Source organism: Macroventuria anomochaeta (genome assembly GCF_010093625.1).
Source record: "Macroventuria anomochaeta strain CBS 525.71 unplaced genomic scaffold BU25scaffold_49, whole genome shotgun sequence".
NCBI classification, from domain to species: domain Eukaryota; kingdom Fungi; phylum Ascomycota; class Dothideomycetes; order Pleosporales; family Didymellaceae; genus Macroventuria; species Macroventuria anomochaeta.
In genome coordinates, this window is record NW_022985410.1 from 84,376 (window position 1) to 106,964 (window position 22,589).

Consider the following 22,589-nt stretch of genomic DNA (forward strand, 5'->3'; position numbering starts at 1 on the left):
GACAAAAATCCGCGGCTCAAGCCAAGGAATGCAATTCGGGACGACAGGGCAACGATGTCAAGTTTTCGCTGGGAAGCTGGAGGGCGGGCAGATAAGAATTCCACTGCGGGTAAGGCGCTCTGCACATGGGATTCGCCGTGGTGGATGCTGTCAGATGCCCTGTCTAACACAACAGCTGTGAGCGCTAGGCAGCACAAGGTTTCTCAGCGCTAAGTCTAGATCTCAATCGACGAAACCTGAGGAGTACCGTTGGTCGTGGAAGGGGCATTTGGCTAGGGTGTGGTGGTGCAGCACGCGCACACTTGGGGCTGCACTATCACGAACATCGCCTCTCGTTTCGACGAACGGGACGCTGCAGCACAGTCGGCACGATTATAAGTAGCTATCGTGTGTTCAGAATTAGCGTCTCTGAGCAGAGTGGCAGGAACAGAGGGCCGAACAGATGAGCCGAGGATGAAGTCTCTGCTGTGTATCATTCGCGTCTGCGCCAGGATCCGTACAAAAGCTCAGGTCACAGGAATCTCCTACCAGGCAGAGAAAGCGTACCAGAGTACGGGCGCGAGGGTTCTTGGTTTGGTTCACCGCAGTTGAATCGCCCGTTGGTCCGTCAGTAATAGCAAGGATCCACGTGTCGTTCAAGATGCGAGTGAACGATGCATGGAATCAGATCAATGCCAACAAGTCATGCTCGAGCTGCACGCTGATTATTGACAGAGGCTAACCTTTCACACGCGGCCAGCAAAACAAAGTCAGACCATATCGCTCGGTGTGAAGTGAGGATGTGCAGCAGAACCTTTGCAGCAGAGTCTGGCCTTCTGCAGACCCTCTAACGCACGGGCGCATTGTTTCTAAAACGACTACGAGCCGCGCCCGTTGGTTGGCGCACCATTCACGCTCCTGCAGGAAGCTGCACAACACCCACCCTTCCGCAGTGCGCTGTTTACTGCGCGTTCGTGCCCAAGACAGTCGCTCACTCATCTGTTCCACTTGGGCCATCGCGATCCGTTCATTCGTTTGCTGCCTGTCACCACAGAGATACCCTTTGCCTCTTCACAGTCCTCCGCTGTCACGCCCCGCCCTCTTACGGTCTTGGCATATACTTCCACCCCTCAGCAATCGTGAGCATCGATCAGACTAGGTGCAAGTGGAGCCACGGCCTTACCCATTTGGTTGTCAGATCTTTCAGCCACGTTTCGCCTCTACCTTGTCACCCTCCTCGCCCAGAGTAGCGTGACCAGGCCGATTGCGATCAGACAGCGCCAGCGGCGAGAACCGTCGAGGTCACTGTCACCCTGGACATGTCTGACACTCAGTTCTCTTCTGGTGGTGCCAAACTCATGGACACGCAGGAGCAGTACGCTGCAGCCGCACTTACCTCTCCTGCCATTCCTGCGACACCGGACGAGGGCACGGTTTCTTCTTTCCCCGGAGCTCGAGGACGTGCCGACGTACCCATTAACGAAGAACGTCATTCCTTTTTTGATGCTTCTCTACCACAGCCCTTCCCGCTACCTTCCGTCTCATCCCAACCTTTAGCGACGCCAGCCCTGGACGACCAACCTCACCTAGATCTGAGCTTTGCTGGAACCTTCTTACCGACTGCTGTGTCACTGCCCTCTCCCACGCTGGCCAGGACAGCACCCAACTTCCGTTTACCCTCGTTTGACGTCCTAGGTATTGCTGCGCCCCACCCTGATCGTATCCCGTTACACTCAACATATTCCTTTTCGTCACTGGGCGCCGGACCTTTATCGAAACCAGAAGATCCTCTCCATGCGCTCAGCCCACCATTGGAGTTTCGCCGTCAAGCCGACAAACCTGTCCATCCTCCCGTTGCCAGCCCGAAAGCTACCAGAAAGCAGCTGGAACACCAGGTTCCGACCTTTACTCCTCCGTCGGAGCCGGGGACGTTCAATTGGGGCTCGCTCGTAAGAGTGAACACAGCTGGTGCAGGTTCCCCACCGAGCTCAGAACCTGGAGTATCGCCAAATCTTACCCTCACGGAAAGTGCGACGGCGCCAGGGCAGGCCACGATCATTGTGCCCACTTACGCGGAAGAAATAAGCGAGGCGGTTAGGATGGCATTTTGGGTTCAGAACGTCAAAAACATCCTCAGTAAGATCTACAATCGTGACCCCGCAACGTCAATTTACTGACCATTGCTAGCCACCGAGTCAGAAACCTTGGACCTGGCCCAAGTAAAAGTACTGTCGCATGCCCTTCCTTGCCCTTCATTGACAGGTCACCTGTTCGGCCAAGTCATCGCAGCTATTCACGACAGGACCAACTCGCATACGTCCTGGATCAACGTCTTCCATGCCGTTCCTGGTCGCTTCACGCTCTCCGATCTACCCAAATCGCCGCCGTCGACCCCCGGACCGGTTGTAGGAGGAGATGAATACTTCACTTCGAAGGTCTTCGATAGCGCCGTTGCCATCCCCGATTACCAGCTCGACTCGAAACTTCTTCCCCAATCTCCGCGACCAGTCGTCCCACCAGGGAGTATCAACATTTCGATAGTCGAGCGATATATCCCTCCTACTAATTACAATGAGTACGCTGAGATGTTTGCGTTCAAAGGGCGGTCGCTGTTGTACGATCGTCTGGTGGAGCTCTCGCCTAATCATGGCACGCTACTATTTGTATACCCAACACGGACCGGTGGGCGGACTTTCATGAGGGACTACCTAGGGCCAATTCTCGATCCACTGCTACGGACGGTAACGGTCATCCATGATCTCACGTCTGATTTGGGCAAGAACCTCGGCTCCATGACTTCCGTGGATTACCTGGACGAATACGATCAGCTGGCGGCGCATGTTGAGAAGTTCTGCGAGAGACTCAACGGGAGTGGGTCAAGTCGCCGAAGTATTAGCGATCAGAAAGCGACATACGAAGTGATAAAGGCTTCGAAAGAAGAGATGATGCTGGAAAGGTCAGCATGGGCGGACGACTGGTGGATCAAGCAAGAGAAGCCTAGGGTTCGTGACGTGGTCACGAAATATTTCCGGAAAGCGGCACGACTACCCACTAATACTGAGATGACGAGCGCGCTCCTTATCGAGGAAGTACTGAACGGTGTTTCGAATCGCGAGTACTTAGGCGGAGGCCCAAAGAAGGGCGTTGAAGTCGGCGTCTTCATCATCAAGAAGTCACGGTCCACATAGCACGTGAACCTGACTCTACCGATACGACCAAGACTGAGAAGGGAGGGGTCGAGCAGCGGCATGAGTAGTGGGATGTTTAGCCTCACGGAGGAGTGTGAAAGCCCTTCATGATAGCAGACGAGAGGGGCTCCCTCTGACGACGGAAAGAAAGGGATGTGTTACGGCGGGCATGGCGTTACGACACAAATTTGTGCATGAAAAAGCAACTTCGCGATACCCTTGTTCGCATTGCATGGCGTGGCGTTCTTTCGAATTACGATCCGCATTCGGGTTAGGCATGGTACGCAACAGATGGAATATAATGTTAATCGTTCACTCTTAGGCCAGCAAGTTGCATCACTTGAGACTCAGCTTATCTGACTTTCACCCTCTGCAGGGAAAGTCTTGGAAATATGGAAACGATGCGTCATTCCTCTCGTAGAACTAATGTGTGCAACGTCGAAGCAAACCACACTCTCATCATCAAAGGCCGTCTCAGACATACAGTCGTACAAGTACAAATAGCCGCCCATGCATGCAAGAAGAAGAAGAAGAAGAAGAAGAAGAAGAAGAAGGAAAAAGTCAAAAACATCCCAGACGCCGTTCAATGAAGAACAACCACCCAATGTATCCCAAACATTCCTTCCAAGCGCCAAATACCGAAAGCTAAAACTCATTTACCCTCACGGCTTCTTCAACAATCCCCCAAACAACCCTTTCAACCCCCCCTCACTACTCTTCTTCTTATCCCCCGTCCTGGCACTCCGCCTCTCCGTCTCGCTCCTCCGTGCCCTCGGCCTCTCATCACCATACACCTTCGCACGGCTCCGCTCGGCCTGCACGCGGCGACTGACAGGCCGCTCACCTTTGTCCGAGCCAGGCGCGATGCGGCGGTTGCGATTGGGACGCTCGTCGAGGATGGAGACGCGTCTTGTGTGGCGGCGGTCGCGGCGTTCAGAGCCAGAGCTTATGCCTAGGACTGCAGCAGCGTCGTCGGTGTTGTATGCGGGCAAGTCGGTGTCGATGACCATAGGCTCGGGTTCAAGATCGGGTTCTGCGTCTCGTTGGCGTTCGACTTCCATTGTTGCAGTCTCCATCGTAGCGACAGACTTAGGAGGCGGTGGGGGAGGAGGGTCGTAGATTGGGGGCTTTAGGGAGACTCCGCCGTCTCGGGCACCGGACCTTTCGTGATCTCGTGCTCGTGCGGCTCTTCGCTCTTCCTTGTAGCGGTAGTACTCTGCTTCCTCTTCGGCTGACTTGAACCGGTGGTGATGGCCATGTGAGTGTCGGCGACTGCGGTGGGGACGCTCGCCTCGTTCGCGACTCTCGTTTGAGGAGTGGTTGCTGCTCGAGTGATGTTCCCTCTCTTTTCGTAGGGTAGTGATTGGAGCACCGACAACCTCAACAGGCTCAGCTCGAACACGAGACTTGGGAGTGACAGGCTTCGAGGGAGGTGTGGCAGGCTCCGTCTTTGAGCGACCGAAAAGGCCGCCTAGAAAACTCCCACGCTTGGGTGTAGGCGGTGGAGGTTCACGGGTACTCATGCGACGACGAGGTGTGGTTCGTGGTGACTCGGCAGCCTCTGGTGCAGGGCTGGCTGAGTCTTCTTCTGCTGCACGGCGTGCGGCGTCACGAGGGACCTCAACCTCCCTGCGTCGAGGTCTCGCCGCCTCGAGCTTTTCTTTCTCCCTCTCCGCGCGTCGTTGCCTCCTGGCGCTCTGCGCTTCCTCTTCGTCCCGTACAGCTTGCTCTGCTTTCTCCTTCTCCAAACGCCTTGCGTCCTTCTCGGCTTCATGACGTTTTCGTCTCTTCTCATGCCGAATGCGTCGTGCTTCCTCCTCTTGAGCTATTCTGTCTGCTTCCAGTTGCTTAAGCTGCTCTTCTTCCGCTTGCTTCAATGCTCGACGCTGTTCCTCCTCTGCTATCTTCGCAGCACGACGTTGCTCACGACGCTGCTGTCGTTGTATCTCCTGCTCCTGAAGCCTGGCCGCTGCCTCCTCTTCCGCTACCTTCGCCGCGCGACGTTGCTCACGACGCTTTTGTCTTTGCACTTCCTCCTCTTGTTGAAGTCTTGTCGCCTCTTCCGCGGCTAGTTGCTCCTTTTCAGCACGGCGAGCTTCGCGCCGCTTCCTTCGCTCAGCATCTTCGTCCACTACAGGCTCAGGAGTGCGTCGTTTGCTGTGCCTGTCTTCGGTTCTGCTCTCCCGACGAGGACGATCAGAAGGATACTCTGGATATGCTGGCTCTCGGCTGTCGCGGTGACGGTGAGATCGGTGTCCGGGATATTCGGGCTCCCTAGATAGGCTACTTTGTAATTCTGCCTCTTGAACTCTTGGCTTGCTTCTGATGGTGTCACGGTCGGTCGTGCTATCACGACGTTTGGTCTTGGGAGATGCAGAAAGCTTCGTAGCAGCTAGCACAGCAGCTCCAGAGAAGTTTGGTCTCTCTCTGGTACTCGCATCGCTTGCATGTCTGCGGTGGGAGTGATGTTTGCTCTCACGACGCGAATGGGAGTGCCGCCGATGGTGTTTGTCTCGAGGCGACTCGGCAGCAGAGTCGTCCACCACGGCAAAATCCCGTGTTTTGGGAGCTGAGTCGAAAACAGCTTCGGTTGCAGTGGAAGGTTGTGCGGTTACAGCATCAGCTGGTGGCGCAGGATCCAAGGACTTCACCACCTCGATCGACTCGACTGAGGGCTGGCCTTCCGGAAGGATCAAGGGTGCCTCAATGATCTCTTCGAACTTTGGAGGTGGTTCAGGAACAGGATCATCAATTGACTCTGCGACGGCTACTCGGGCGGTCTCTTCTGGAAGGTGTTGCACCTCAGGGGCTGCAGGAGTCTCACTGACGTGCTCCTCGCTGATAGGGTCAATATCAGTCCGCTCTTCAAGTGCAGCTTCTGCAGGTGTGGCTTCGGTAGTTAGTTCTTCCGGAAGGACAGCTTCATGAGGCGAAAGGTCTTCCACAGCGGGCTCAGTAGCAGCTGCTTCAGCAGGCGTAGCTACAGGCTCTGTAGGTGCGGTCTCGATGGGTAGGGTGTCGACAATGCTAGGCACAGATTCAATGGGCTCTTCTAAGGCTGATTCTTCAGCAGAAGGTTCGACAGATGCAGATTCCTGTGCGAGGTTTTCAGGCGCAGATTCTTCAGAGGCTGGCGTCTTGGAAGCAGGCTCATCGACAACAGGCTCTGCAGCGGCAGGCTCCACGATTGTAGCTTCCACAGGTGCAGCTTCGGTTGTCGCAACTTCGGAAGGGGCAGGCTCTAGGGAAGGAGGCTCGACAGGAGCTGTTGCAGCCTCAGCCGCTTCGGCAGGCGTAGGCTCGACAGCATCAGGCTCAGATGTATCATGTTGCTCGAAATCTACTCCAACAGGAGCTTTCTCATCGGGAGCCACCTTATCATCAGATGCAGCAGGAACAGACTCTGCCACTGGAGGTGCAGGTTCAGCAGGTGCTACCTCTGCCAGGGCGATCTCTACGGGCGCAGTAACAGGCTCGATGGACGCCTCGTGCTCCGCCTCGCAAAGCGAATTTGGTTCGACTTCAGAGGACTCTGGCGTTGATGCAGTAGTGGCATCCTCTTGAAGGACATCCTCTCCGGTGGTAGCCTCAACCACTGTGGGCTCACTTGGTGGAAGTTCAACAATGCCTTTTGATCCCGCAGGCGTGGTGACCGTAATAGCTTCAGCTTCTTGTGTAGCCGGCGCTTTGTTTTCTTCTACAGGTACCTCAGCTACCTCAGCTACCTCAGACAATTCTGTTGCAGCAGGGCTAGCAGCCTCCTCTGTCGCAGCCGCAAGCCCTTCGGCTGCGGCTTCAACGATTGTTGGTGGTTCTGAGGTTTCTGAAGGTACAGGATCTGCCACTTCTTGTTCGATAGGCGTATCTTGCGTAGCGACGTCCTCTGTTGATGCGTCTGCCATTAGGACGATTTCTGCCGTGGCCTCTGCGGTAGCAGAATCCGGAAGCACATCGCTAGTGACATCAGGCTCCGGTGTTGACTCAGTTTGCATCTGCTCGGCGTCGACTTTAGGTCCGGCTTCGGTTGGGGCAGAGGGTTCATGTTGCTCTTCGATCATAACCTGCTCGGGCGGTGCTTGCTCCGGCACCGCTACCGGTTGCTGCTCAACGTCTACATCCGGACCAGACTTGTCTGCAACGTGCTCACTAGCTTCGCTTGGTGAGTCTGTAGCTGTGATTTCATCGTCACCGTCACTGAGAGACTGTTGTGCTAGAGGTTCATCCGTGGCTAGAGCGATCGAAGCCTCTGGGACTAACGCTACTGCTGGCTCTGTCAGCCCTTGCGACTCATCGAAAACAGCTTGACTCTCTGTGACTGGCTCTACTATTGGCTCCTCAGAAAACTCGCTTGCTTGAGCATCAAGTGCTACGCTAGGCTGCGATTCATCTTTAGCCTCGGTGAGATTTGGGTCCAGATTGGTCGCTGTAAGGTTTTCTGGCGCATCGTTGGTGGCATCTGGCACGCCCATCTCCCTGGTGCTGTCTTCATCTGTCCCAGTGTCCTGACCAGACTGGTTGGCGTCAATTTCCTCGGCTACTATGGATTGTTCTTCGGTGGTTTTCTCAACCTGCACCTCAAGCTGTAATGCAGATGCTTCAACCTGAGAGGTGTCGGACGCAGAAGAGAGCTCGCTCGATGCTTCCACTGCCGATGTTGCTTCTTGGTCAGGTTCTGGTGTGTCTGCCACTGTAGCCTCGGTGTCCGCTGCAGACTGTGGTGAAACATCGTCAGCAGCAGGTGCAGCCCCGGTTACTTCAGTGGGTGGATGTTCCTTGTTCGTTTCCTGGTCTGGTGTATATGACGGTGCTAGTTCCGACACCGTATCTTGCTCGGTAGGTTGCACCTCGTTCACAATTGCCACAGCCACTTCGGGCTCGAGACTTTCAGTTTCGGCAGCAGGCTCTACTGGGTCAGTCGGAATGATTGGAGCTGCACATTCAGCATTCGTGGCATCGTGTGAGTCAGCCGATTCCGAAGTCTCAGTTGAGATTATGCTTACTTCGCCGAGATGCTGTTCTGACTCCTCAGGAATAGGAGGCACAAGTTCAATGGCCTGCTGAGCAGGAGCGGTATCTGGAATCGATTCTGTGGGTTCGATAGGTGCCTGATCGGTGCTCCCTCCAGCATCTGTCGCTTCTGTTTCAGGTGCGGCATCCTGTGTTTGCTCGGTCAATGCCGCATCAACCTCAGGTTTCGCCATGTCCACAGTCTCAACGGGTTCACTCTCGGCAATGTCCTCTACAGTCTTCTCGACCTCAGCCTCGACCTCTTGTGTCTGAACTGCCGAAGGTTCTTCTTTGAGCGCCTCAGTGGTGGGCTCTACCTCAGAATCTGCTTTGGCTTCTGGGACATCTGTGTTGGGGGCGTCTTCAATAGGAGCCATTATCTTCGCTTCCGGCGTGATCATGTCTGCAACTGGTTCATCTTGCTCAGCGAGTGGTGACTGAGCTACCAACACCTCGCTTTCTTGCTTTTCTGGCTCCTTCTCTGGTTCGCAGAGAGCTTTCATAGCCGCGGCTACCAGGACAAGGTTCGGTGGGGCTTCACTTTCTACCTCAGGTCCGGCTTCTTTTGAGACTTCTGGTGCTGGAGACTCTTCCGATTCTACTGGTGGTCCATCCGCTGCCGCGGCTTCCTCAACAATAGAATCATCAACTGTGTCGGACACGGAGCTCGAGCTATCTCCCTCCTCTTCGGGCGTTGGGTCTAGAGCATTCTTACTGTCTTCAGTCGTGCTCAGCTTGTTTTCCGGTACTTGAGATGTCTCTATGGTAACCGCAGGAGGCTCTTCCGGGGATACAGAACTCTCTAAAGGGCCATCAGCAACAGCACCGCCAGTGGCTTCTTCAACAGGCTCAGTTGTGTCAGTGGCAGGCGCAGCAGCATCTGCTGATTTATCTGCATCTGCATCTACCACTGGACTCGATTCGGGTTCAGTGCTCGACTCGTCACTAGGTTCACTTTCAATCTCGGTTTCGCTGTTCGAAAGATCGGATTTGATGGTCTCATCCTGATCATCAGCTGCGGCTTTGTCTGCCTCAGGCGACGCCGGCGCGTCCTCGCTGTTGTTGGCGTCATCGTCCGAACTCACAACGACATCCGTTTGCTCATCTGTGCTTTGTGTAGCAGCAGCAGCAGCAGCCCCAGGCGCTTCGCTTGGGCCAGGCGAAGTAGCTTCCTTCGGGTCTGCATCAGGCGCATGGTCTTGGTCCGCACTAGGGGGTTGTGGATCCGATTCTTGGGGTGCGGCCTGTTCGGGCATATCTCGAGACGCCTGGTAGCCCTCTTTGGGAGATTCTGATGACATAGCTAGAACAAATTAGCTACAGCCTTGCGACAGTATTGACGCGCAAGGCGCGCTTGATCACATAGTAGGTGATCGTTGAGAAATCAAGGTGGCTGAAAGAAAATCGACAAAATATGTGAGAGACAAGATTGGTAGCGAAGGCGTCAACACAACCACTATAGTCAGTGGAACCACGTATGTCGCGATGTCTGGTTGATTACGCGCATGCATTGCAGCCCGAAGACTGGCTCAACAGCATGTTTGCACGTGGTGATAAGCCGGGTTGGGTGGTGTTAAACAAGCGCTGTGCGGAGCGACCAATCAGAGGCTTGCGGCGCCTTTTTGGGTGTGCAGCCTTCCACACTCCCAGCCATTTCTTTGCAACATTACAATAGCAATCAAAATATGTGTTGAGAGTAATTGTGAACGACAGACAATTGAGATGAGACGGAACAATAACCGAACGTACCTGGGGTGGTGTCAGACGCATCTGTAGGCTCTGATGCTAAAGTATCCGCAATCACTTTCGCATCTTGATTTTCGACCTGCAATGACTTGCCTTCACTCTCGTCGCCTATCTCGGATGAGCTTGGATTTTCTGGTTCAGCTGCGCTGGGTACAACAGATCCAGATTGGGCCTCAGAGATCGCTGGGTACTCTTCTGCGTCGCTGGCATCCCATTCGTCATCGCTTTCCTCATCGTTGTCGTGGTCGCTGTGATTGTCGGCTTGAGGAGCAGCCATCGATTCAGCGGGTGTAAATTCTGCGTCCGCTGTTACTTCAACGGGAACTGGGTCCATCTCAGAAGGCGTAACTGCAGGTGTTTCGGTGTTCGCAGCTTCATCTTGTTGTGTTGAGGTCAGCCCTGCTGCAACTTCTCCCTCACCGAGCTGCTCTTCGGCTTGTACTATACTCGCCGCCTCTTCTTCGCTCGTACTGTCATTCTTGGCGGCCATCTCTACTACAGGAGCTTCTTGTGTAGGTTTATCGTCGGTCGATGGCGAATCTGCCAGGACGTCGGTGCTTGCAGCTGTGGATGTATCTTCGTCGGTCATCCCTAGCGTCACATCCTCTGGCTGCTCAGCTTCTGCTTCTGCTTGAGCTTCTGATGGGCTTTCCTCAATTGGTGGCGTAGACGTTGTAGTAGCTTCGGTGTCTGCAGTATCTGCATCTTCAGCAGTGGTGTTCTCGTTATGGCCGGATTCAACAGAGGTCGACTCGCTTCCGACAAGGCTTACGTCGGTACTTTCGGAAGTTACTGGGTCCTCGCATCCTTCATCTCCAGTCTCACTTTCGCCCGCATTGGCCCTGGATTCAACGGCTGCATCCAGGACGCCGTCGGCAGCAGCGGTCTCAGTGATAGTCTCCTTGTCCACAGGCTCCAGAGGTTCCACGTCATCAACAACTTTTGACGTGTCATCTCCGATGTCTGGGGTGCCAGGATTGGCTGAGTCGTCTGTCGGGCTCGCTTGGTCGTTGGCTGCTGCCTCCGTATCAGTACTTGCTGTCTGATTGTCTTTGTCGTCAGTTGAAGGTGTGTCCTCCATGGGCTCGTCGACCGCAGGTGTCGGATCTGCGACAGGTGAATCCTCGGTAGCTGGCTGCTCAGTTACAGGAACTGATTCTTCGACAACGGTCCCCTCAGCTGGAGGCGATTCGTCGATTTTGGCAGTATCCTCAACTTTGACCGTTTCATCAGCCATGGGAGTCGGCTCGACTGCAGGTGCTTCTTCGACTGCAGGTTCCTCTTCGACTGCAGGTTCCTCTTCGACTGCAGGTTCCTCTTCGACTGCAGGTTCCTCTTCGACTGCAGGTTCCTCTTCGACTGCAGGTTCCTCTTCGACTGCAGGTTCCTCTTCGATTTCAGGTGCTTCTTCGACTGTGGATGCCCTTTCGACCGTGGGTGGCTCTTCTGATGGGGCAGGCTCTTCTGCTGGGTCAGGCTCTTCTGCTGGGGCAGGCTCTTCTGCTGGGGCTGGCTCTTCTGCTGGGGCAGGCTCTTCTGCTGGGGCAGGCTCTTCTGCTGGGGCTGGCTCTTCTGCTGGGGCAGGCTCTTCTGCTGGGGCTGGCTCTTCTGCTGGGGCTGGCTCTTCTGCTGGGGCTGGCTCTTCAGTTGCAGGTGACTCTTCGGATGCGGGTGCCGCATCAGTTGTACTTGTCTCTTCGGCTATTGGCTCTGTGTCAGGAACTGGTGTCGCGTCCACAAGAGACTCAACAGATAGTGTTGGCTCGGTTGTAGTATCCTCTGATGTGACAGGCTCTGTATCGGCGACAACCTCTGCCTCGACAACAGCAGTAGTTTCTCTAGCAGGGACTGCGGATTCCACTACCTCGTCGGCTACAGGTTGCGCATCTGTCGCAGCTGGCTCCTTAGGTGGTGTATCCGGCTCTGTAGCAGGTTCTGGATCTGGTGCAGGTGTTTCTTCGACAGTCGCCTCTGGTCCAGGTGTGGCTTCAGCGGGCCCTTCTGATGGCGCCTCGGCGGAGTCAGCGGTGACAGCGCTCCCTGCGACCTCCGAGTGCGCATCCTCTTCCTCTGCAACTGACTTGTCCCCGCCTTGCGGAGCGGCGTCCTCGTTGGATCCTTTCCTATCCTTCTCCTCCTGCTTCTTACGCTTCCGCTCTTCAGCCTTGCTGAGCTTCTTCTTGGATGAGCCAGGATGTTCGTCTTTTGTAGAAGCGTGCTTTTCGTCTTTCGAGGTTGATGATATAGATAGAAACGAGCCGCGACGTTCCTTCTTCTTGGATTTGTCAGGCTTCTTCTCTTCTTTTGGTGATGGGGGTGATGGCGGCGGCGGCGGATCTCTAATGCGAACAAAAGCGTTAGGTTTGCCCTTCCCAATGATCTTCAACTTCTTCTTGTCATCTTTCTTCTTCTTTCCGATGCTTGCAGATTCTGGATCTTTCGTGTCAGAAGCAAAGTGTACAGTCTTCTCTTCATGAGGTTTAGGGGACTTTGGGGGCTCTTGAGCTGCCTGCTCGGACTCACCACTCTTCTCACCATCGTCGATAATGGATACTGGCACTACGTTCTCGGGCGGTGCGGGTGGCGGAGGCGGAGGCAGAGGTGGGGGCACTGCTTCACTCTTGGCAGGTGCCTCGGTCGCAGCTGCTTCGGCAGGAGGCGCTCCCTCAGTGGGCTGCTGTTCGGATGGGACTTCGACAATACTATCACCTGTACTTCCTGGAGCAGGTTCTTCCGTCTTTGGTTCGTCCTGTGGAGCTGGCGCTTCTTCTGCGGGTAATGCTGCCGCAGTCTCTACGGTGGCCTCGCTCGGTCCTGGTAGTTCATCCTTCACGTCTGCAGCGGCAGGCTCACCTTCAGGTTTAGGCTCACCACTACTTGATGGGGTTTCATCTGTTGGTGTCTCAGGAACGAGGTCTGCTGGCGGTGCTTCGGCTGCTGTCTCTTCTTGTGCTGGTGGATCTTGAGTTTCCGATGGTGGCTCTTCGGAAGCAGATGGTGGCTCTGGTGCTTCGGGTAATACATCTGACATAACACGCGCACCTCCGTCGTCTATGTCTAGGTTAGAGGAGGAATCAGGACGGTGAGAGGTAATCATACCAGATTCTTCCTCTTCCTCACTCTCGCTGTTTCCATAACTGTAGCTAACGCCAGGATATTTGAACGCATAAGCTGGAGTAGGGGGGGCCAGCCGTCTAACGACCGGTTGCTGAGCAGTGGTTGTGTAGTAGGCTTGCCCCCCTGTACTGGTGCCAGTGTATGGATTCGTCCATTGCGCATAGGAGACAGTATATCCGCCGGGTCCGGACATGGTCGGACAAACCGACTAGCGTAGTCTTTCGAGATCCAAAGATTCGACAAGTAGAAGTTGTGCTACATGCTATATTTGATGTCTTCCCCGATGCATTGCGGTGTAAAACAAACGGCAAGTACGCAATGGCGACATGAGATGTGGGGTGAGTAGATCAAATTGCGGAGAGACGAATAGAAAGCGGATCACTCAGAGAAGCACCACGAATTTGTGGAAATGCGTTGTGCGTGGCTCGATGGCAGTAGGTTGAAACAGAGCGCTCCAATTGACGAAGCAGAGGTGCAGGACAACGTCACAAGACAGGTTCCGGTAAAGAAGCTGAGATACGCAACCAAGTGTCGCGCGACTTGTCGAAATTCAAAGTGGCTCTGCCACCCTAGCCAGCCTCACGTTGGCAACACACCGACTCATGTTGGGAAGACGAGCTTGGCCTGTGCTCGCTATTGGACCACGTAGGAACACATCGTTCGCTGAATTTGAGAGAATTTGAGCCCGAGAGGTGGGTTCTGGTCGTGGAGGCATTGGCTACAATTGGCCCATTGCCAAGTTAGCTGCCTGAGTCTGCAGGACATGTCGCCAGCACGAATCGTGATGCAGCATCTGTTGTAACCCACAGCGATTTTGGGCGCGGCCAACGGACGGTTGCGCGTGTGGGGAATGTGGACTTGTCGACCAGCGTAGCGAGCCACCGGAGCTCCATATTGGCGGCCCAAAAAAGGGTCGTGACGCAGGGGCGCGCAGAGAAACGTGACGGCTAGATGCCAAAAAGTGATGGTGTTGATGGAGAAAGAGTGACGTGTAAGTGGGCGCGCCGCACTAGAATCTCGAAATGGCCTAGGCTCATGATTCATTCATCGAGTTCATCGAGCCGACCCGCTGAGTCGTTTTGTTCCACCATCTTTCCGCTGCACGACGTGGGACAATAAGGGAGCAGATACCCGCCGACACGTCCCGGAGACTTCTTTGTACGACTAAGCTACTCAATCGCAGTCAATTCCGGTAGTGATATCTCTCGTCTCGATCATTGTGTTGATGACGTGCGTCCAGTAATCGCGGCGTAGGATATCGCAGCGGCTATCGAGGGTAAAAGCAATTAAGGAGATGTCGAAGGTTTCGGCATGATGAGCGAATGCTGAGTGAGTACGTGTCCAACCATGACTACAGAACATTGCCACCAGCGGGAACGCAACCGAGATGATGTTGCCCAATGTACCCGGGATAGCAAGAAGCAACTGCAGCCGTTAATGGCTGCCGCACTGGCTGAGTGTGGTCGATGGTAACTGCCTGATTAGTAAGATGCGTTGACACCACGTGTGCTCGATGTCGAAGAACATGCCATATTGGAGGCATTCGAGTATTTGCTTCACATCAACAGCTGCTGACATGTGATGCAGAAACGACAGTTCGATTGTTCTGCGCGAGTATGACTGCTGCTTCTGCAGGGATCTGATCCTGCTAATTCATGTCACGTTTCAGCACCAGAAAGATGCTCCCTCAATCCCAGATGAGTTTCTGCCGTGGGTCTCGACTTCGAAAACACTTTCGAAAACTCTTTCGAAAAGTGCGAAACGCACGCTTCACTCCCCTCTTCTTCTGTTCTCCTGTCTTCCAATCACAGTCATCTTCCCAGTCCAGTCGCCTTTCCTCCAACTCAGTCCAACCCCCAAGCATCAAACGAGCGCCAGCATTCATCCATACCCCCAACACACACTTTTCACACTCCCCGCTTCTGATATGGACCGACCTTTCAAACCCTTTCTCCATGCACACGTAGACCTCGTTGCCTCCCCATGTTGGACATTCAAGGTTTGTCCAGGAACAAAAGTCCATCGTCGGCGCCGCGCCCTCTGCTGGCTCAAGCCAGATCGCCGGTACGTTTTTACCAAAGTCGCCCTTCGCCAACATAACAGCGGGGTTGTCTGGCTTCATCGGAAGCATCTTGTCGTTGTCCATGGTTTTTACGGCGGCTTCCAACGCCATTTTGAGCGCTGTGATGTTGCTCCCGTATCTTTCCATGATCAACCAAAGCATAGAGGCTCGGATGTAGCGTGGTTCGCGTCTGGGGCTGATGTTCGTGGGCTTTGAGAAGTTGTTATTATCGAGTCGAGCTGCACCCAAGCAGACGCTGCAAGTTCTTTCGCCTTGACTTCTGGCGTATGAACACATATAACAGCGGGTGTTGGTGAAGTCGAAAGAGGTGCTGAAGGACATCGTGTGCTGCTTGGAGAAGACGATGCGTGTTGAAGTTGCGCTGTGTTGGGTGGACTTATGTATTGCGCGATGAGACGAGAGAAAAAACTACGGATGCGAGATGTGAGATTTTAAAGACAGCTGTTGGTTTGCTTATGTGCACTTTTGTGCGGGCACCGCTACCTTGACCCATGGTTCAGGGACCCAACACTTCCACGCCAATTGCCGATACAGCTCCCAGGGTCTCGTTCATGACTCCGAATATGTTGAGTTACTTGGGACCATCCGAGCGGTTGGGCTACTGCAAACAGCAATCAGGTTTGGGCTAACACCAACACAAGTGGTTGATACGAGCGGACGCGAGCTGCAAAGGCAATGTTCTTGCAACTCTTTGACAGTGAAATGGGTCGCATCCGTCAGATCAATCGCAGAAGGATCAGCATGTAAGGCTACATGCGGAGTGAGCCAGTGCGAAGCGCGGATACGAAGTGTGAAGGATATGAACAGATATACTCACATAAGTAGTAGCATGATATCAGCCTCATGTACCCTTACAAAGTAGATCATGCATTCTCTTGCTTCCTCATAACATGCAGCATTCGTCAGTCATCAGTCGTAAAATCATGAAACATCTCCGTCTCGTAGTTGGGCCACACTTGGGTCAGAGCACAACCCAATCCACACCCACTGCCCATTTCTCTCCACAAACATCGATATCCCACGTGGGCGCCCTAACACCAACAACCCCACCCACCCTGACCTTCACACCCCCAGCACCTCTCACACCCCTTTGCCCAGCGAGCAACACCTTCACACCCTCCTCCTCACCGACCACACTCTCCGCTCTTGGCGCATTATATATCCCCGGCTCCGTCTCACCTGTAACTAACACCACACTCCCCGGGCAACACTCCACTTCTTGTACGCCATCTCTCCCAATGCTGGAGATTCTGGCCTTGAGCCGCACACCATCCTCCCTCTCGCGGCCCCAGACTATCCCAGGAGAAGCAAATCCCGTCTGAGCAGCCTCGATGATCCACCCTTGCACCGTGGAGGCCAGGCCGTTCGCAACGTACTTCTGTGTTTTGCGCGAGGGCGAGAAGATCTCGGGAAGTGGGTGGGAGTGTTTTGGTGGGCTTGTTGGTTGCGGGGGGAGGATGAAGTGCGGGCGCGAGGGAGGCGCGGGGACGGTGGTTGGGTTCGTGGTTGTTGTGTGAGCGAGGACATCGAGGTTGTTGAAGGGTATGGGCGCTTGTGGAGGCGGAAAGCGGAAGCGGTGCGATGCTGCGCCGGGGAAGGACGTTTCTGGGAGTGCTTGATGGGGGAGGGTGGGGGAGGGGGGTGAGGGAGGTGAGGTGCGCCGGCGCTTTGGATGCGGGGCAGAGGGGAAGAGGATCTCGTCGTCGTCATCGTCGTCATCGTCGTTTTTCGCGGCTTCCCGATGTTCGCCTCCTTCGTCTTCGGCGAACATGCGCTCGTGTTCGATGGTCTGCACGATGTCGACTGCATCGTCGTCTAGCGGTCGAGACGGACTCGACTGCGACGCTTCCTCTATGCTCTCCACTCTTTCAAATTTCCTCTGTGTCTTTGGTCGCGGCGTGTGATCCGTCGATGCGCTCGACTCTGGTTCCTCGACGCGGTCAGGCGCGCGGGGCGTGACGTCGCCGGCATGAGGTCGTTGTGTCGGCGCGGCTACGAATCGTTTCGCCGGCGTGATCTTCTTGAACTGAAGCTCTGAGCTTGGCTTCGGTGTATGTGCACTAATCGCATAGCGCAGGTTCGACTTAGGGTTTGCCTTGGGTGTCTGCGTAGATGGCTGATTGGGTGCTATGAAGCGGTGCGGTGAAGGCTTCTGTACCGGCATCGTGGTCGCGACATTGGTTTGGAAGAAGTGCTTGGGCCGTAATGCTGTGGGCGACGCGTGCGCTGTGACGGACGTGCTGACATGGTGGCGTTGAGGACGATGGAGAGGTGGAAGGCGCGAAAAAGCGGGGCGCGACACGCGCTGTCACGAGGACGCTAGAGTCACGTATCGCAGAACACGTCATTGTGTGCTACCAACTTTTCGAACTTCTCATTCTCGGTTATGGTAAATAGTGGCCACCTCCTGGCTTCAACGATCTGCCCAAAGCGCAGCTCATGGATGGTTCGGTAGACTCCAACGTCGGACATCAAAGCCGCCAAAGGGTCGAATGCTTTTGTGGTGGCTTTGAGTTGTCCACGTTGATGTGTAGATGCCATTTACCATCGTAGTAGAAAGATGAAGGCTGCTCGAGGATGTGAACAGAGCCTCCCTGTCCTTGGCTGTTGCACGTCGGACAGCTCCCTTTGCTCGGATAGTACCTTTGGTCTCGCGCTTCTGCTTCTCGTCGTCTAGTTCTGCCTGTTTGCTGTTACCGGACTCCTACATAATCATCGTACAGAGGATGGCTAGCTTTGGACCGTGTTTTTTCCCACTCCGCATCTGACATCCTGCCTGGGCGGCGATCGTTCATAAGACTGATAGCGCCGCTGCTCAGTCGAGCCTTCCACCTCGGGCTGAGCTCGCGCCTCTGCAGGTCAGCAACAAGCTTACTGACGACATGGGACTGTGGCGATGGCAAGTGGATGAGATCGTAATCGCTCGACTTCCAGCTTTCCATGAACTGGTCTCGAAGCAGGAAGTTGTTCTCCTTGGCACCAGCGGGGTCCATTGCATAGTCCATCCAGGCGATGATGAATCTGTGAAGAAAGTTGGCGACATCGATCATGCTGCCGGTGCTGTGATGTTGATACTGTGTGCGTGAAGAACGGACATGTGGAAGAAGCAGTTGGAGCTGGTGTGGTGGAAGAAGCAGTTGGAGCTGGTGTGGTGGAAGGACAAGAAGACCGCTTTTGCCTTGTGATTCTGTATCTCGTTGGTGTTTACACATGGGCTCCTTTCACTCTTCCCTTTCACTCTCGATGCCGCGCTCGCAGGCTGCCGCACGTCGAATCTGTCCTTCTCTGCAATTTTAGCATAACACGCTCCTAGGATCTAGCGGTAGGCTTGAGCTAGACTCTTGTCCAAGGCATGGGTATCATTGACGTCTGGAACGCTTTGTGCGCCTGGTTGCACAGTGAAAACACAACATCGACCTTTTACACTGCACCGGCTCTTCGTCGCTCCAGGATTTGTTGCTTCAGTCCTTCGGCGGCCACCTCAGTCTCCAGCACGCGGCCCACCCCCTTCTTCCATGTCTCTTCCAGCGTCTTGATCTCGCCATGCACGCTCTCTTGCTGCGACCTCCTCAGCGTCTCCACCTCTTCGTGCTGCTTCCCCACATCCGCCAACTCTGTCTCAATGCCCTTCAGGATGTCCTCAAGCTGTGAGTTGCCGACCAGCCAAGCATTCTTTCCAAACTTCTCCAGCAGTCCCAGTTGTGTCAGCCGCCCTTGCACATATTCTGAACTTGTGTGTGCCTGCTTCAACGCCTTGTCCCACTTCTCCAGTAACTCTGGCCTATCCTCGTCGCTGGTAGGATTTGTGTTCTCCGGCGCATCAAGGTCCTCGTAGCGCTTCAGGTCGATGCCAGAGAGCTTCGATGCCGGGTTCCCGTCCAGGCGCGCATGCTCGCGCTCAATAAAGTCCGAGAACCGCGGTGTGTACGTTGCGGCCGGAATGAGTGCGGGGTGCAGGTCCGAGGTGTCTACGCCGGCGCTTCTGATATCCGCATCGATGGCTGCGCGCGCGGCCGCCAGGCCAGCTTCGTCGACCTGGGTATCAACGTCTGCAGCAAATTAGCTTGCGAGCGAGAAACGGTGCTCACGTGACACATTGCTGTGTCGGCGCACTGGGAGCGAGCAGAGCCAGCAAGGCAGGTGCTATCCAACGTACAAGGGAGCGAGTCGTAGGATTCGTTTATCAGCGGCATGGTTGTATGTGACTGTGCAAAGCAGGATGTGGGCAGCGCGCAGCGAGAGGAGAGGTGCAGCAACCTTCAAGTCCGCTAGCGCGCCGCTCCCCTGCCCTGATCCCCTGCCCCAACGGCCAGCCTCCGCGAAACGAGCGAAACATCATGCGCCCGGGCTGCACCCCGCGAGACTTGCTCCCAGGTTGCTCCCAGAACTCTGGACATGCGGTGCCGTGATATCACGTCCCCGTGAAGCAGGGCCTATCACTGCAAGACACAGATAGTAACCACCCCCCTCTCGTTCGCGGCTGCTATGTGAAGCTGTGCAGCGCCGCTGTGCGACCTGACGTGTATATTACCTGACTTTGCCGCTACTACGAGGTACCTCAACTCGTTGCCGCGCACTTCCGTCTCCAACACCTGCCCATGTGAATGGCGCGCTCACATATCGCTGTCGCCTTGGGCGCGGCTCTTGTTGCTATCCTGGTCGTTGGCCAGCTTGCCGTTAACCTAGGATTTCCGAACAGTGAGTCCTGGCACTTGAGGCTGGACCAGAGCTACGATGGCACCCAGCAAGACCTGTTTGTGAGTACGAAGCAAAACGGAGGCCTGGTAGAAGACCGGTCGCAGTACCTTATTGGTGTGGGCAAGGCAGACATCACTGGGTATGTCGGCAGCTCGGGAACCATATCGCAGCACTAATCTCTACAGGCCCGTTGTCGAGCTCAACTTGATGGGCTATGCCAACTCGTCGCAGGTCGGGACAGGCCTTCGCCAGCGCCTCTACGCGCGTGCCTTTATCATAGGCAGTCCAGACAGCCCAAGCGAACGTATCGCGTACATGGTGCTGGACACCCAATCCGGAGACACAGCTATTCGCAACGGCATCCTGGAAGGCCTTCGAGCTCTGGGGCCCGAGTACTCCATCTACACCAAGGACAATGTGGCCGTGACAGGCACACATAGTCACTCGGGTCCAGGAGCGTGGCTCAACTACCTGCTCCCGCAGATCACCAGCTTGGGCTTTGACAAGCAGAGCTACCAGGCCATAGTCGACGGCGCAGTGCTTTCGATTCAACGAGCACATCAAAGTCTGGCCCTGGGAACCGTCGGTGCAGGGAGCGCGAAGATCGCCGACGCCAACATCAACCGTAGCCTGTTTGCGTACCTCGCCAACCCAGCAGCGGAGAGAGCGCGGTACACGGACGATGTAGACAAGACAATGACGCTGCTCAAGTTCACCAGGTCCAGCGACGGAAAAGCAATGGGTATCCTCAACTGGTTCGCTGTTCACGGCACCAGCATGCTGGGCAACCAGACACTGATCACCGGTGACAACAAGGGCGTGGCAGCATACCTCTTCGAGGAAGCCATTGCTGCTGAAGGCAACGTGGCAGAAGGCTTCGTTGCCGGCTTCTCCCAAGCCAACGTCGGTGACACCTCGCCGAATGTTCTCGGTGCCTACTGCGAAGACGGGACGAACCAGCAGTGCAGACGCAACGACAGCACCTGCGCGAACGGCAAGAGTCAAGACTGCCATGGCCGCGGGCCCTACTTCGGTCTGAACGACGGCGGCGCAAAGTCATGCTACGAGATCGGAAAGCGTCAAGCAGACGGCGCACGCAGCATCTTCAACACGGCAAGCTTCACCTCCATCTCCGGCAGCGTCCGCTCCTTCCACACCTTCGTCGACTTCTCCAACTACACTGTCCGCCTCAGCAACGGCTCGCTCGCCACCACCTGCCCAGCCGCCATGGGCAATTCCTTCGCAGCCGGCACCACTGACGGGCCGGGGGCGTTTGACTTTGTGCAAAACGACCCCGGGGCGCCATCAAACCCCTTCTGGAACGTGGTGGGCAGCGCCATCGCGCCTCCATCTAAGGCGCAGAAAGCATGCCAGTATCCCAAGCCAGTCTTGCTGAACGTCGGCGAAGCAAACACGCCCTACCCCTGGTCGCCCAACATCGTCGACATCCAAACCCTGCGCATCGGCCAGTTCATCATCATCGTCTCTCCGGGCGAGGCCACAACCATGTCCGGCCGGCGCTGGCGCGAAGCCGTGCACAACGCAGCCAAATCCTCTCTCCTCCCATCGACCGTAGACCCCATCGTAGTCCTCGGCGGCCCAGCAAACACGTACGCGCACTACATCGCCACGGCAGAAGAATACGCGATCCAGCGCTACGAGGGCGCGTCGACGCTGTACGGGCAGCACACGCTCGCTGCTTTTATCAATGCGACATTGACCCATCTACCGTACCTAAGCGACGAGAAGAAGGGCGTGGTGCCGCCTGGCCCAAGCCCGCCGGACAACAGGAAGCGCAGCATCAGCCTGATAACAGGCGTTGTGTATGACGGTGCGGGTTTCGGGAAATCGTTTGGCAATGTAAAGACGGCGCCGAAATCTACCTACCATGCTGGTGAGACGGTGAGAGTTGCGTTCGTCGGCGCGAATCCGAGGAACAATCTGCGTCTCGAGGGCACCTTCACATCGATAGAGCGAAACGTCGACGGGGCCTGGACGCAGATCAAAAACGACAAGGACTGGGAGGTCGTGTATGAGTGGAAGCGCGTCAATGGACTGGCGGGCACGAGCGATGTTACGGTGAGCTGGGATACGAGCTTCTCGCGTCCGGAGGCGGGCCGGTACCGCATCAGATACTTTGGAGACTCAAAGAGTGTGGGGGGGAAGATCTCGGCGTTTGAGGGTTCTAGTGGGGAGTTCAGAATTGTGTAGGTGCGATTCGATGATGAGATTAGGAAATGAGGAGTCTTGGGTGTGAGAAATGAGAAATTTTGGGTGAGAGAGAGAGAGAGAGAGGAAAGGAGTGCATTTCTATACTGATGCTGATGCGGATGCGTATGCAACGTGCGGGTATCCTAAAGCGCCAACCTAGCCTCCGTAGCCCTAATGAATCGTAGCCCTAATGAATCCCTAATGAACAAAACTATGCCAGAATCTATGGTTGGCCCAGGCTGCACAATGTCAACATCGTACAGCATCGCCTCATCTTGCTGCCATTCCATCATCTCCATCATCTCTCATCTATACATACGCGCCATACTCCGTGCCCCTGGTCCTAGGCCTCCTGCTCCCACTGCCCGGCCCAATATCAATACTCTGCAACTCCAAACTCAGCGCCACATCCTCGTTCTGCATACCCCGATCAAGCGGGATCTTGGCCGGGATGGGCGGCGCGCCAGCGTGCCTACTGCTGTAGCTACCATAGCTGTTAGGTGTGTGGCGCTCGCGCAGTGCCTCCCTGGAGCGAGAAGTAGATTCGTAGCCCCGCGACA

The 22,589-nt window shown here is 55.3% G+C and overlaps 7 protein-coding genes across 7 annotated transcripts; 2 read left to right on the plus strand and 5 right to left on the minus strand.

The window, feature by feature from the left end:
- The first annotated feature begins 1,218 nt into the window (after nt 1-1,218).
- On the plus strand, nt 1,219-3,363 carry BU25DRAFT_219310 (uncharacterized protein). The gene is made up of 2 exons (XM_033701302.1): nt 1,219-2,115; nt 2,167-3,363. The coding sequence occupies exons 1-2, from the start codon at nt 1,299-1,301 to the stop codon at nt 3,165-3,167; spliced, it is 1,818 nt and encodes a 605-aa protein (XP_033556153.1). The 5' UTR covers nt 1,219-1,298; the 3' UTR covers nt 3,168-3,363.
- Nucleotides 3,364-13,450: 10,087 nt separating this feature from the next.
- BU25DRAFT_219314 (uncharacterized protein) lies at nt 13,451-14,118 on the minus strand. The gene has a single exon (XM_033701303.1). The coding sequence runs from the start codon at nt 14,079-14,081 to the stop codon at nt 13,671-13,673; it is 411 nt and encodes a 136-aa protein (XP_033556154.1). The 5' UTR covers nt 14,082-14,118; the 3' UTR covers nt 13,451-13,670.
- Nucleotides 14,119-14,724: 606 nt separating this feature from the next.
- On the minus strand, nt 14,725-15,441 carry BU25DRAFT_452359 (uncharacterized protein; the record flags this gene model as incomplete). The annotated part of the gene is made up of 1 exon (XM_033709796.1): nt 14,725-15,441. The coding sequence occupies one exon, from the start codon at nt 15,439-15,441 to the stop codon at nt 14,725-14,727; it is 717 nt and encodes a 238-aa protein (XP_033556155.1).
- Nucleotides 15,442-15,651: 210 nt separating this feature from the next.
- BU25DRAFT_219359 (uncharacterized protein) lies at nt 15,652-17,384 on the minus strand. Its single transcript, XM_033701304.1, has 2 exons — nt 15,938-17,384; nt 15,652-15,718 (listed from the first exon to the last, which is right to left on the minus strand). Exon 1 carries the CDS (start codon nt 17,282-17,284, stop codon nt 16,082-16,084), a length of 1,203 nt encoding a protein of 400 aa, XP_033556156.1. The 5' UTR covers nt 17,285-17,384; the 3' UTR covers nt 15,652-15,718; nt 15,938-16,081.
- A 429-nt stretch (nt 17,385-17,813) lies between these two features.
- BU25DRAFT_463250 (uncharacterized protein) lies at nt 17,814-18,170 on the minus strand (the record flags this gene model as incomplete). Its single annotated transcript, XM_033710589.1, has 1 exon — nt 17,814-18,170. One exon carries the CDS (start codon nt 18,168-18,170, stop codon nt 17,814-17,816), a length of 357 nt encoding a protein of 118 aa, XP_033556157.1.
- Nucleotides 18,171-18,540: 370 nt separating this feature from the next.
- Nucleotides 18,541-19,313, minus strand: BU25DRAFT_353265 (uncharacterized protein; the record flags this gene model as incomplete). Its single annotated transcript, XM_033703449.1, has 2 exons — nt 18,541-19,169; nt 19,277-19,313. 2 exons carry the CDS (start codon nt 19,311-19,313, stop codon nt 18,541-18,543), a joined length of 666 nt encoding a protein of 221 aa, XP_033556158.1.
- Nucleotides 19,314-19,456: 143 nt separating this feature from the next.
- On the plus strand, nt 19,457-22,219 carry BU25DRAFT_415645 (neutral ceramidase precursor). The gene is made up of 2 exons (XM_033707579.1): nt 19,457-19,957; nt 20,004-22,219. Exons 1-2 carry the CDS (start codon nt 19,725-19,727, stop codon nt 22,027-22,029), a joined length of 2,259 nt encoding a protein of 752 aa, XP_033556159.1. The 5' UTR covers nt 19,457-19,724; the 3' UTR covers nt 22,030-22,219.
- The last annotated feature ends 370 nt before the right edge of the window (nt 22,220-22,589 follow it).

Bases quoted from the DNA above. Each gene is read 5' to 3' on its own strand.
- BU25DRAFT_219310 (XM_033701302.1), top strand. From the start codon at position 1,299: ATGTCTGACACTCAGTTCTCTTCTGGTGGTGCCAAACTCATGGACACG. The intron at 2,116-2,166 runs GTAAGATCTACA...GACCATTGCTAG, and splicing joins GAACGTCAAAAACATCCTCA to CCACCGAGTCAGAAACCTTG.
- BU25DRAFT_219314 (XM_033701303.1), bottom strand. From the start codon at position 14,081: ATGAATCATGAGCCTAGGCCATTTCGAGATTCTAGTGCGGCGCGCCCA.
- BU25DRAFT_219359 (XM_033701304.1), bottom strand. From the start codon at position 17,284: ATGCCGGTACAGAAGCCTTCACCGCACCGCTTCATAGCACCCAATCAG.
- BU25DRAFT_415645 (XM_033707579.1), top strand. From the start codon at position 19,725: ATGGCGCGCTCACATATCGCTGTCGCCTTGGGCGCGGCTCTTGTTGCT. The intron at 19,958-20,003 runs GTATGTCGGCAG...TAATCTCTACAG, and splicing joins GGCAAGGCAGACATCACTGG to GCCCGTTGTCGAGCTCAACT.